At 36.8% G+C, this 14,397-nt stretch overlaps 1 protein-coding gene across 1 annotated transcript in view; it reads right to left on the bottom strand.

The window, feature by feature from the left end:
• The window catches only part of LOC102692398 (limbin), a 134,686-nt gene that overhangs the window by 18,356 nt on the left and 101,933 nt on the right, over nucleotides 1-14,397 (bottom strand). The window contains exons 16-17 of the mRNA XM_069190280.1: nucleotides 12,664-12,807; nucleotides 1,102-1,329 (exon numbers count right to left, since the gene is read on the bottom strand). Coding sequence (XP_069046381.1) covers nucleotides 1,102-1,329; nucleotides 12,664-12,807 — 372 coding nt within the window. The remainder of the gene's footprint in view (nucleotides 1-1,101; nucleotides 1,330-12,663; nucleotides 12,808-14,397) is intronic.

Genomic DNA, 14,397 nt, shown 5'->3' with positions numbered 1-14,397 from the left:
ACCTATTTAAGATACAAGGAGCAAATACTTCTTTAAATTCTTGATTTAATCAATCAATTTGAGAATAAAAAGTAATAAAAATAATAACAGATACATTTTCTGAATTTTATTTTACTAACAATTTTATATCTTACAACCCTAAGTAGCTTGATTCACCTGTGGAACTTCCACCTGATGCCACAAGTATGGAGCTATGCTACACTATGGTATGTATCACTGTATGTACTGTATTACGGTGGGTTTAATACAATGCACTTATCTCGCCACAGTTTAACATCTTTTGCTGCAGGTGCTTGATAGCATTATCACAGTAAAGCTTTGAAAACACCCCTATTTGCACCAGCCTTTTTAAAAAGCACTTAAACCAAATCATATAGGACAGTGAAAGTGCAGGTTAAAGGGTTATAAATAAACCAGGAAAACATTGTCATAAGTAAGCAGATTTATGGACGACTTTGATCAGAGCACATGCATCACTTGATTAGAACTAAACAATATCTAAGGGAAAGTACACAAATTAATTTTTAATTCACTAGACCTGCTATAGTAGTCCAGTTGGCCTAAGAATGATTGACATGCATTTTCAAGCCATTGGCTTCTTCTCATACATTGATTCTGTTAGATTCAGGAAAGTGATAATGCTGAGGCCCGCAAGGATCTGGCCAGAGACAAGAGAATAATAAGGATTCCCCAGATGGCTCCACTCTAACGGAACTGGCTGTGCTTCACACAAATTATATTTCATTGTCAGTAATTGCGAGGTGCAGCATCCAAATATAAGAAACCTGGACTGAACTCATGTTCTACTCAAAGCAAAGGTATTACCACTACAGACAATAGGAGGCCCCATGGGATAAATCCTAAAAAAAAATCTTTATCATACATATCCTATTATTTGAATACACCACAAGAAACCTGTATCTTTGCTGTCTCCACTGATTTTTTATTTTTATTTGATGATTAAGACATTGTTATACTGTGCATTGTTTGGTAGAATATTAACTGGTCAACTTTATTAAATCTTTTCCAATGACCTTATTTACAACCAAATAGCAATGAATATATAGTTGCCGTTTATAAAACCAATTTAGTTTTCCTTACATGACTGTGGTTCTGGATTGTTTGTGCTATTTCTGGGGTTGTCATTGACCCTGAAATGCTCAGCTCCTCCACTAGCAGCGATTGCAGATTCAAAATGGCAGCATACGTCTCCAGGGCCTTTGCTCTCTTTTCAGCTTTTTGGAACTGTAAAGCAGTTATGTGAGCTCCCAGGCGTTCCTCCTGAGATTTGAGAAGGTCTTCTCTTTCATGCTGCAGCTCTGCCAGGACCTACACCGGGGATCAGGACAGAGAGGAATGAATTTGCATGCCATCACATCATTTGTCAGAATGAAATAAAAGTGATAAAGACATTAAATCATCTCTATTCATAACAGAAAAAATATTATTGCTCGAACAATGTAATGTAAAATATGAGGGGTTACGTCAACAGACGTTATTACTTGTATTATTACGATAACTTCCATCATAAAACCATACCCCGTGAGCTTTACATCTATTGCTCCTGCGGAGGAAATAAGATGATAATTATTTTTCAATCTGTTGTGGAGCTGCTGCATCAAAACAAAGCACTTAGCTTAGCATTCTTACCGTACAACACTTGAAAACAGAGTGCTGTGCCGTTCAGACATCACAATATACAATGGATAACAAGGGATGCCATCCCAGAAGTTCTAATCTGCTTTCCTACTAGGGAACTTTCATTTGATACAGTACTGCATGTTTTTAAGAGAAGAAAGGGTCATTTGAATAGTCAATGACAGGGTAGTAAATGAACAGAAAATCATTCCAATGCTTAACAGTGACCTGAGACTGACAAAATCAGGAGGTGAAGTGCACATATTGATCTGTTTAATGCGGAGCTGCATTATTTAGTTTAGCTGAAACCCACACTCAGCAGTTCATAATGAAACAATGATGAACTTAGGATCAAGATAAACAAGTTTTAAAAGGGCAAACAAAGTTCGCTAAATATTGTCAGCATTATTGACATTTAATGCTACAATCCCATGACCACTTGAATCCATTCCAAAGTTCACTTGATTGCACACTAACATTGTTCCTGTGGGGGAAGGGGGGAAAAGAGTATATAGTATTTTGTTTGGTAGAGGTCTTTAATTGCTTTTGATAATAAGAGCTCAGAACAACTAGATGCTTTAATCTTAAGTGTTTGCATAGTTGCTAGATAAAAGTCCAGTCTGAAGAGAAACCACTTAAGATGGACTTCACAAGGCCATCTTAAGTCATCAGACGTTTACCAGTAACTAACATGCCCATGTGATATACTGTACTGTACAGAAGCTAGACAACAAGGACCTTTAAGTCAGTATAAGAAGAATGTAGGTTAAGAAGTGATTCAATAAGATAGAAAAGAGCATTGTAGCCTAGTGGCGAATCCATATTTATCACTGGATTCGTCTTTGATGAACAAAAGAATCTATATTTTCATATTTGTCAAACAAATTTAGTTTGTTTTTTCAATTTGCCAGGCAGAGACTATCAGTCCTTTTATTTGAAAGCATTTTTGTTAGGGACCTATTCTTGTCGAGGCTCAGTTTAGATGCCAGGCTCACCAGTGGATTTGTTTTATGAAAGCAATTTTACATGCTCTTATCAAAGTATTGTGGCAATTCCTTAGTATATGAAGGTTGCCAATGTTAGGGATCTAGTGGAAAAGCTTTGGATGCAAGGTGATGGGCCCCAACAACCCTCTCCTATTGTAAAATGAGCTTGTAAATGTTTCTGTGTATTTTTTGTCTTGTGTTAATGAATTGTTTATAAAATACATCTTTGCCTTGTGGACTAATACATGTTTATTTCTCCATTACAAAATTGTTCATGATCCTATCTACATTGATATTTTACATAAAGGTACAAAATCTCACAACAGACCTCATCCTATTCAACCTGAAAACATATATAAATATTGACATTGATGTGGAAGTTACACAATCAAAAAGGTCAATTGCATAGCACTTTATCATTTTAACATACATAAAAAGATCATATAAATATCATATATTTCTTCCAAATACCTCAAAAGTAACATGGCAGGTGCGTAATGTAATTCAGTGGCCAAAGACGATCAATAGGGACCGCTTGTGGTGCATTAAATGTTAGTGAAACGATTGCTTCATTTCATCTGTTTCCCTACTGTGCATGTTTAAATCTGCTTAATATGGAACATTAATATGGAATTTTACAACTAAAGGGAAATTGTGGTATCTGAAAATAACGTAATATACAGCTAATGTACTGTACCTAATATAATGCAAATTTCAGCAACAAGTACTCAGGAAACAGTTTAACTTCACAAACTGTAATAATAAACTATTTTGATATATCTGGCTATGTTAAAAACACACCAAAGGAATGGTCTGAGTGGGATTTGAACTGCTTACCTTGGAGTAGCAAGTGGCTATCTTAACCGCATATAGCCAAAATATAGATTATCTTAATGTGGAAAAACACGTGAAAGAAGCACATCAACTTCACAACTAGCTACAGTATAATAACAATCAACTATTTTTTAGATCCAACTGAGTAATTTTGTTTTAGTAAAATAGCCCTGTTTTCTTTTTAAAATAATTTAGTATTTAACATACAGTACTGTAATACAGATTAAAATGAATAAATGTCTATACACTATACAATTTAAATATAATTGAAAAGAGATTGTCTCTCAGGATTGACCAGGTTTCGAAATCAGGCATTTTCTGGCGACAGCCCAAATGCTTCCACATGCCACGTTAAGCATTCACAATCCACCTGGCAGTTTTACAAAGTAGTGCAGTCTGACAACAGAATATTTTTAAAAAACAGCAGCATGCTGCAGTAAAGTGTGCTGCATTATTTGTTTGACAAAACAAGCAGAAAATCTCCTTTAAGTCATTTGAATATATTACAGCATACTTGTCTATATTGTGAAACAAATTAAGTGGCATAAAAAAATATTACAATCAACTACTGTAGGTCAGCACACAAAATATTTCCAAGTTCCATATTTGGACGTACTGTAGCAAGAACTAAAAGCTGTCATGACCAAAATATTTTGTGCCAATTCAACTGCATATTTATAAATAAAACTGTCAAAACTGAAAACACAATGCAATTTGTATTGTATTTGTTAAACAGTTTTCTGCATTTCTTCCTTCAAACTGCCAGAGAACAATTCTGTTGATGTTCTATAATGCTTTAATTGCACCTTAAAAGCTTGCCTCAGCGATTCCCTTGGTATAGAAATTAGAGAGAGACAGTGGAAATGACTTTGAGGTTTTAAACATTAAAAAGGCAGACTAAAGGCCTGCCACTCAAGTGACATACTGCAGACAAAAAAAAAAAACAACCCCTAAAGGTTCTTGCTAAACACAACAAATCCCTGCATTTCATCCTTTAAGAATTTCTGCTGCTTGGCAAAGCTAATATAGCAGATGTACTCCAAGTATAATTAATATGGTTTAACAATGTACATGTCTCATGTACATGTGCTTTAAACGTCAGTAAGCAGTAAAAACATCCCACTTTGAATTTTGCAACTATTGGATCTGCGATATATCTAATTTCATTTTAGAATCATGACCAAACTCCTCAACACGTTTATAGTCCTCAAGCATATAAATGTGCATGGAAATAATGTCTCAGTTGCCATTTCAGTATGGAATTACTGATTTTATTAATTAATAAATCTCATTCACAGGCAAATATAGACTGCTAATCATAAACCTTTTATTATTTTTTCTTTATTCTTGAATTAAGCTTCTAATTTCCAAGGGCTTCGACACCTCACCACTGTCATCTTATGTGATTATCTATTGTTTTTTGAAGCTCCTGAATGTCACAATCAAAATCTGTAAATTCCTGTTGAAAGAGCCTAATCAAAACTGATCTTTACAGCAAATGAGAATAAACACCACTAATGTTCTTCTATCTACCTAAACAATGCTGATGATCTATTTTTTTATTCATGGTTAAAAAAATTCAAATTAATTCAGATGATGCCCTTAGTGGTTATGTTTATTAGAGTTCTATGGTTGCTTTGAAATAATTAGCATTGGAATTAAACACATAAGTATTTTTAACAGTGTTATCCTATGCACCACTCTCTCACCAAACAGATACAATTCAGTACTCTGCAATAATCTGGAAGTCCACAAACTTATCCAAGAATACCAAGGAAAAACAGCCACATTGTCAACAAATAATGTTTTAATATAATGCCATAGTAGCAGCGATTACAGGCTAACAAAATATATTCTGTGCCATTGAACTCTTGTTCACACTCAAAATGTGTATGAAGCACCATACATAGAGAAGAAAGCAAACTATGTGCATGGAGTACTACTGCCATTAAATGACTTCAGCTAGGAGACCTAAACACTAGAGATTATCAAGGAATCCTGAAGGAAAGCAAGCAGATCTGCTATCTTGTCAGATATCTCTGATCAGTAAAAATGTGGTAATGGCCCCTAAACATGTGTTGAGGGGATGTAGAGCTTCACATTTTGTATAAAAAAGTGAGCATACTTTTTTATTCTCTTTAATGTCTGAACCAAGACTTGAATAGCTTACAATGCACAAGCTTTGAATGGAAAGACATAAAAGTATGTTTGAGTTTGCAATAATGGTTTGGGTTTTTACAGTAAAAACTAACCTTTTCATGGTAGAAGAAAAATTGTATATGGGTGAGTTCTTATGAAATAATTCTTCAAAGTGCTCAAAACATCTTTTATTTTAATGAAAGTTTAATCAAAGGTAAACCTATGTGGATTTTTCCCCTCAATCTATTTCTTATGTGGCCATAGCATCCTCCACATTTGACACAGAAACACGATTATGGTGTTTTAAAGGTACTTTTACAGGTACAGAAAATAACTTGTTTCATTCTGTGGCCTTTGATGTGATCTTTCTCAAAATATTGTACACGAGATAGATGTTTTTTCAGGTTTTGATATGCTTTAGCCTAATCCTATACCAACATTTTTGCCTTAGTTTTGCCCTACTCCGTTGGGCCCCTGAGCAAGGCCCTTAACCCCAACTGCTCCAGGGGTGCCATATAAATGGCTGACCCTGCGCTCTGACCCCAAGCTTCTCTCCTTGTCTGTGTGTCGCATGGAGAGCAAGTTGGGGTATGGAAAAAGACAAATACCTAATACAAGAAATTGTATATGGCCAATAAAGTTATCTTATCTTATGCCCATCATTTGTTCAGGCACAGCACAGAGTTGAAATGTAGAGTCTGGTGAGTCTCATGAATTAAGTGACTCCACAATTAATACAAATTAAATAATGGTTTATTTGTAATCAGCTATACAAACTTGTTAAATTACGAAGTGATATAAAGTATGATTACATCTAAAGGAATAGATTTTGATATTTTAATTAATTTACTCTTGTGATATGACAACTTAAGTTGTTAAACAAAAAGAGACAAACACAGCAATACTGAGTTGTGAAAGTTCACGTTTCTTTACTCTTCAGCATTTTAAGCATCAAGACTGTGGATGTACCCACCCCAAGGTGGACTTCTAATTTATGATATTTAAAGTGAACATCTCTAGCCATTAAATATAATAAATCATTGTGTTCTCTCTTTCAGTGCCTTGGAGGCTTTGTCCTTCTCCTTGTCATTTAGGGTGTCAGTCATCCCTGTTATAGTTATGGGCTTCATTGATGTGTGTACATCTCTAGTGTCTGAACTGAGTAAAAGTGGATGGGAGACAAAATGCCCAGAATGGGATTTAGGAGGATCATATCTGCCAACTGTTTCTTTCGTCAGCCTGTACCATGAGCCGGTGCCACCAACAACTGTCATACTGGATGTTTATGGACCTTTTGAGGTTTTTAAAATGCATCTAAGGGTTTGTTAGTTTCAAATGTGTTATCTTAACAAAAGGAATGCATGGATATTCACAACTCCTCAGCTGCAGTGGTCCTGCTAGAAGCACAACCCATCATATTGCATAAAATACTGGTTTTAAAATGCAGAAACAGTCCAGTGTACAGCACATCTTGTGAAACTACTGTATAGCCTCACCCAATTTGAAAAATCACCACTATGCTCTGATAACTCAGAACTGAACATTTTCTAAATGGGAACTTCAATGCTATTTGTATAGTTTGGGGTTATATGGGGTCATCAGCATTGATGAGTACATTTCAAACCACAATAAAAGTAAAATGTTCATAGTAACTTGTAAAACCTCCAATTTACATAATTAAATAGATGAAATGTCCAGGTATGCGCATTGCCATAATCTGTGATTCAGAATGAAGGAACAGAACTTCCGGTGACGTGAAGTGGCCTTAGTGCATTGTAAACAAGCAGGCTTGCAAATATTGTCATCTCTTTAATTCAACAGAAATATTGTTCTTGACTATAAGGCAGTTTTGCTGGTATAGGGAACTTACCATCTCTCAGATATTTTGAACAACCTTTTTGATTTGAATTTCGGTATCACTCATATCAGTTATTACAGTTTAGAGAACGAAGGACATTTGATATGGGAAGAAATTCTATTAATGGGGTGAATTTAGGAGACTATTTCAGATTTGGCAGAAAAACAAGAAATGCAGGAGTCAGAGGCTGGAACAGGCTTCCCAGCCAAATGGTTATCATCTAAACGAAAAACATCTGGAGCAAATTTTAAAATTCAAGCAGATACTACTAAACTACCAAAGGGGAAACATGGGGTGGATGAACTCCTCGCATTTGCAGCCTTTTTTCTGAGTTTCCTTCAGACTTCCAAAAGCATACTGGCTTGGTAAATTGATGTTACTTAATTGTCCTTGTGTGCTTTTGTGTGAGTGCCCCCTAGGAAGGACTTATACTGTATCTAACCTGTGGATGAGACATTCTGACTCTCTGTGGTCATTAAATAGGAATAGGCTCCTAGTTGCTGTGACACCTACAAGGAATACTCAGTTTTCTGATAATTCATAGATGGGTAAACATTTCATTCTGTTTTCAGTGTTACAAAAAAAAAACACCTTCTTTTTCCATAAAATGTTAAAATCTTTTCTTTTTATCAACAATCTAAAGTCCTCTCTGCTCCCTTACCTCACAGTACAGAAGACCTCAGAATATATTTACTATAGAAGCAACCCTGGTCTTTGAGTGTCAAATTTGTTTCTGATTCTCTTTGCATCTCAAATTTAATGACTTTAATTTAGTAATCAAGTACTAACTGAAAGTTACCTCTAAAATCTGCAGGAACTTGGCATTCAAGAACTATACCCCTTTAAAAGCCTCTACAGGAGATCCAAGTGCAGTCAAGGGTACAAGACATTTCACTTGGAAGCCAAATTTAAATTGTTCCTTAATCTATAACATTCTTTTATCATATCTCTAATTCTAAATAGTAATGTCTACAAACATAAGAACAGTTACAAACAAGAGGAGCATCCAGCCTATCTAGCCCGTTGAAAATTTGTAACAAACAAGCCAACTGGGCAAAATGGCTTCCTTGCATATGTTCTCTCCTATAACAGAAAGATTGTGAATTCGGTACACAAAGAACTTCCTCGTACACAGGATGCCTAAGGCACACATTGCAGAATGGAGACATACAGGAACAAAAAAGAAAAGCCAGGCTGAGCTTTACTATCCAGGCCTTGCCAGTTTGATCCACGTTCATGTCACTAGGCAACTATCACCATGAGTCCCCAAGCAGTAGCACACAATTGGCTAAGAGCCACCAAGGGTTAGGTGGCAATAACTGGCTAAGGCTCTCTTGACAAACACTTGCAGTTTAGCGGAGGTGCTTGTGAGAGATGCGCTTCTCTTCCAATCTGAACCTGTAAAATGGAGCAGGTTTAAAAGATGCGAGCCTCAAAGGTGGACAGGTTGGAAGACTCTGCCTACACGTTTTCCTGCTCTCCTGAGGTGACCCGAGACAAAAAACGCACAATTGTTGACTTAAAAAATTTTGGCTGGTATAACAAAAAAAAAATGGTGATCCTAATGGATCCTAAGTCTTTAACTGCAGGCTGAAGGAGTAAAAATAAAATTTTAGGAAAAAGAGTTTTGTCAGACCTTGGCCTCCTGTATATATTTTATGGTGCAGAAAGCACAATGTAAATGAAGCATGAAAACATCTTCATCTTTATTATGGAAAAACGATCTTGAAGAGAACTGGAAAAATGAATTTATCCGCTCATGCCAGCACATACTGTACGTGTTTCAAAGTGTTATTAAAGCTGTTTACTCTGATAGCATGTCAAGAAAAGTAAATTTCCATACTAAGGTATATGAAGTATATAAGTTATGACATTTTCCATTGCAAAAAATAACAGCAGCAAATTTGGAACAATGAACTTAAGACTGTAATAGAGTGCCAAAAACAATTTAAAAATAGGAGGTAAGACAGGGATTGGGAGAGACTGACTACATATACAGTAATTATATTATTAGCACATTCAATGCCAAGCACAGCTAGAGATATAAACTTTGTTTGATAAAATGTGGCTTCTCAAAGTGTTTTACAGAAAAAAAAACAACAAATAAAAATAAAAAAGCACCATTTCAGTGAGAGGGGTGAGCCTGTTTAGTCAAGCAAATCAGATGTGAATTAATTTTTCGAGCCTTGATACAATTCACAACAGTCTTATCAGATTTTAAATCGTCAGGCATTTTCTTGATGGCAAAGGTCTCGCGGTGGATGTTGCAATGAAACCATTAATTTCTGGAGCAACCTCTCTAATTCGTGCAACTAAACCGCTGTGTCAGCTTGTCATTGCTCTAGCACCGTCTGTACAAACTCCGACACATTTTATCCAGTCCATGCCATTCTCTTCGATAAATTCATGCAGAATTTGAAATACGTGCTCTCCTGTAGTTCCTGTTGGTAGCGGCTTACAGAACAGAAAGTCCTCACGGGATGTACCCTCAAACTCGTATCTAACGTAAACGAACAAATTGGCCAAATCGACTACAGACTCATCTAATTGCAGTGAAAAACATCTGCTCATCTTAACGCGCTCTGTCAGCGTTCTTTTGATATAATCCTTCATTTCAATATTTCTATGAATGACTGTGTCACTAAAGGGGTTGGGCAGCAGGTCGAGCTGTTCAGCAGCTTTTTCTCCACACATAATGGTGTGGGGCTTACCTGCTTTAGCAAGCTTGCATTTTTCCACGTTTCCGTTTTTATTTGTGTTTATTTTAAGTTTTTATTTCATGCGCATGGGAGAGAAACACAGAGACGCTCGGTGTATTTTTCTCAAATTAACTTAGAACAGTTCTTAAATATTTTTCTGTTATTTTTCACGCTTTCCTGTGCTCACCAGATTACCAGCATTTGTAGCACGCATTTCTATGCATTCCTTTGTTTACAACGTTGGCATTGTTCCAAAATCACGCACATTCTCCTACCTCCCTATTTGCTGGAGATACAGTAGCTTTTTTTAAAATACAATTGGTCACTTGCGTCCGTAGCACGCATTCCTATAGAGTGGTATAGAATTACAGAGTATCTCTTGTGTCCACTGATGTATTAGCGCACACTGTATCGTAGCATGTAGGCTGCGTATTCGACACGTATAAAACTACAAAATATGAAAACCAGTCCCGATTTTTCAGCGCACACAACAAAGTTCCAGGGTTATTTGGCGTACCACCTGGCGGCATGCCGCGTACCACTGCAGGTGCACGCGTACCACAGTTTGAGAACCACTGCTTTACTTCATTCTGTTGACGTATGATTTTGCACATTATCTGTTGTTGTTTTGCACATTGTCTGTTGTCTCTGTCTTCTTTACTTGCACAATTGTATTGTTGTTTGCACTACTTAGAGTCTGAGAGCTATCTAAATAGTATTTTGTTATACCATATACCTATGTATGAGGATAATGACAATAAACTTGAACTTGAACCAAGAGGAGGCATGTAACAGAGGTGAAAGTGAACATCCCTAACAAGTATCTCTAGAAACAGCAAATTTAAAACAATACCTGCAGTCAATTGACGCCATTGTTGACAGTTTGGAACATAACATTTTAATTTTATTCTTAAAGTTTGATCTCAAGGACTGAGATATTCCCACTGAAGCTGGCAAAAAAAGCCTTCTTGGTATCCAATGAGACAAGGGCAGGGGGAAGCAATGTCTGTAGCTGCATGTGTAATGATGTGAACATTATCAGATATCAGGTGCCCTTTAGTAAAACCCGTTTGAAGATAGTTTATTAATTTTGTAATGCAGGCCTTAGCACACAGCTTGGTGTCAGGGCAAATCAGAAAGACAAGATGATAGCTTGGAAAAAAAAGTGTGGGATCTTCGTTCGCAATAATAAGAGCAGTATTATCATTCCTCTGAAATGTGCCTTTCTCAAAACCAGTATGTATCATTTAGAGCAGGAGTGAACCTAAATGGGTAAAAAGCTGGCCGTGAAAAATCTTTTCAGATACTTTTGCCAGTTACTTATGAAGCAAAAAAAACAACCTAAGCAGAAATCAGAAGATTTATTACAAGATTGTTATCACAGAACGTGCAACACAAAAAATGTCATGTGTGATGAAAAATGGAAAGCTAAAATACAATTTATTGTCATGTCATTTGCCAAAGTGCTTTATACCATATGATGTCGTGGGAAGCCAAAGCCTATCTGGCAAGCAACGAGTGCAAGGCAGGGTACACCCTGGACGGTGTACCAGTCCATCGCAGGGCAAGTGATAGCCAATCACATATGGGGACAATTTGGAGGCCACGGTAAAGGCCGAGGGGGGAAATGTGTCCCAGACACCAGGATAACGCCCTATTCTTAATCGAGAAATGCCCGGGGATCTTTAATGACCCCTGAGAGTCAGAACCTCGGTTTTACATCTCATCCGAAAGACGGCGCCCACTACAGTATAGTGTCCCCACCACTATACCAGGGCATTAGGACCCACACAAACCACAGGGTGGGCGTCCCCCGTTGGTCCCACTAACACCACTTCCAGCAGAAACAGGTCTCACATCCAGGTACCGACCAGGCTCAAACCTGCTTAGCTTCAGTGGGTAGTCAATTGAGAGCTGCAGGGGGATATGGCTGCTGGCTATAAAATGTATTAATAAATATAATTTTTTCAGAAATTAAAATAAACTAGAGTTTTATGTTCTCCTTTTGTCTGAGTAGGTTTTCTCCCACAGTCCAAAGACATACTGTACTGGCAAGTTAACTGGCTTCTAGGACAACTGGCCCTGGAGTGAGTGTGTGCGTTTGTGTCTGTGTGTGCCCTGCAAAGGACTGGTGCCCTGTCCTGGGTGAATACCTTGCGCCCTTTGCTTGTCAGGATAGGCTCTGGCTCACCCACGACACTATGCTGATAAAACAGTTAGAAAATGGATGGATGAAAATACGCTCTAATAGGGTAATAGGTTCAGACAAGATAGTGGATCTTAATTATATTCCATGGAAAGCAGTGGCAAATTAATTGCTGCCTTTTGTCATCTAACAATTTGGAGAAAGACAATTGGTTTGGTGAAACCTGAAACCTGGAGTCTATTGATATACTATAGTTCCCAGCTGTTTCACAATAGTTAAATACAAAACAAGTTTTGTTAACATAGTCTGCAATATCAGGTTTTTTGTTAAATAAATGTACATACAGTACTTCAGTTGACTTACCTTCTTCATTGCTGTGCTTTCCATCTCTTTTTCCTGCTCATAAAGCTGGATTTTTTCTTGTGTTCTTTTCCGGAAAACCAGGAGCTCGTTGTATTCTTGCATTTGTGTGGCCCCAGAAGACTGCTTTTTGATTTTATACTTTTTCTGTCAATACAAATTTGAATGTCACACAAATAATAAACAGAGAAAAGCATCCTTTAGGACTTTTATTGTTAAACTGGATGCAATAAATCTCTTTTTTAGCACAAAGCTTAAAATCAGCAATAATTCCCACCTACTGCATCTTTTTTTGTGTTTTGATGTATACATTATGTACAGGCAGTCAATTTACCACATATTCTGGATGTTGTTTCATGAAATGTAATGCTTCTCTAAATACAGATGCAGCCATTCAAAGTGCGCGGTACAGACATGTACCGGAGGTAATTGGCTACGACGTCGCGCATCGTGACGCAAGATGACGCGGGGTACCGCGGTACGTGATTGGTGTCTCCTCTTGCCAGAAAGCTCTAAATTGCATTTTGAGTGCGGTTGCATTGTCCAATGTGCTGTTGTAATACAGTTTAGAATACAGTAAGTCTAACCTGTATCAGCTTTATTTATGGGTTGCAATTTAGAAAAAGTCAAAAACCGCACTCAAAATGCAATTTAGAGCTTTCTGGCAAGAGGAGACACCCAAATTATAATGTAACATGCCACTGTTTGTGCATGAACAAAGTTATACTGCAATTTTCCTTAGATACGCGATTAAAAAAAATATTTTTTTTGAATCCCCGGTGGAACACATTCCATAAGAATCAGCGCTTTTATACAGTATATCGCCTTTAAACACATATATTTAAACACGCGTTTACGATTTAAATCAAAACGCGATTCAAATCAATATAAATGTTTATTTTGTAACGCATAGGTGACTATTCATTGTTATTAAAAAGACTTAAATTCGATCATGTTGTGATATTTAGAAATATAAATTTGTTTGGTGCGAGTGAGGTTTTATTTAATCTCTGACCAAGGGAAACGTTTCATTTTTTCAAAGAAATGTTTACTAAAAAATAAAGTCATAGTTCCATGGGATTCAATCACAGACCGTGTGACATGGAAGTCAGGAACCTATCACACATGCTGAGTGCTGAAAAAGCACTACAGAAACATTATCGACAGACAATGTACAGCTTTGATAAAGCTATCAAATAATGTAACTAGGCACAGAACAAGTTTACAGCACAGTACAATAATAAATGCTGACCATGACTTTAGAAGCATTAATTACCTTACACTCAATTTAAACACAAGCTGTCTTTAGCCCTCTAAGCTGGTTCATACAGAAATGTAGAGATCCAGGCTCAGAACACACAGCTTCATTAGCGAATACATATGTAGGACAACTAGAGAAGACGTTTTACAGAGGATGGATTTTTAGAAACATCCCATCAGTGACATCACTGAAGTCAACTCCTAGGTACTGTAACCGTCGTGTGGATAGTTTCACAAGAATCAGACAAAGGTTTAAGCATTGCTTGTTCTAGATAAAACTGCAAAAAAAAAAACAACAACCCATAATGTACTTCTTTGCGGCTCTGTTTGCCCAAATCATATATTCACAACGTGAAATCTAGAAAATAATATTACGTAACCAAAATCCGCAATATGGAAACAGAACCTGTGTAATTGTTGACAGATGATGTACTCGTAACATTTTTACAAGACGAACTACAACATTGAAAAAATGAC

The sequence above is a fragment of the Lepisosteus oculatus genome, chromosome 1 (assembly GCF_040954835.1).
Source record: "Lepisosteus oculatus isolate fLepOcu1 chromosome 1, fLepOcu1.hap2, whole genome shotgun sequence".
In the NCBI taxonomy this organism is placed as follows: domain Eukaryota; kingdom Metazoa; phylum Chordata; class Actinopteri; order Semionotiformes; family Lepisosteidae; genus Lepisosteus; species Lepisosteus oculatus.
Note: the sequence above shows the minus strand (reverse complement) of the source record. Positions and strands in the feature narration are given on the sequence as shown.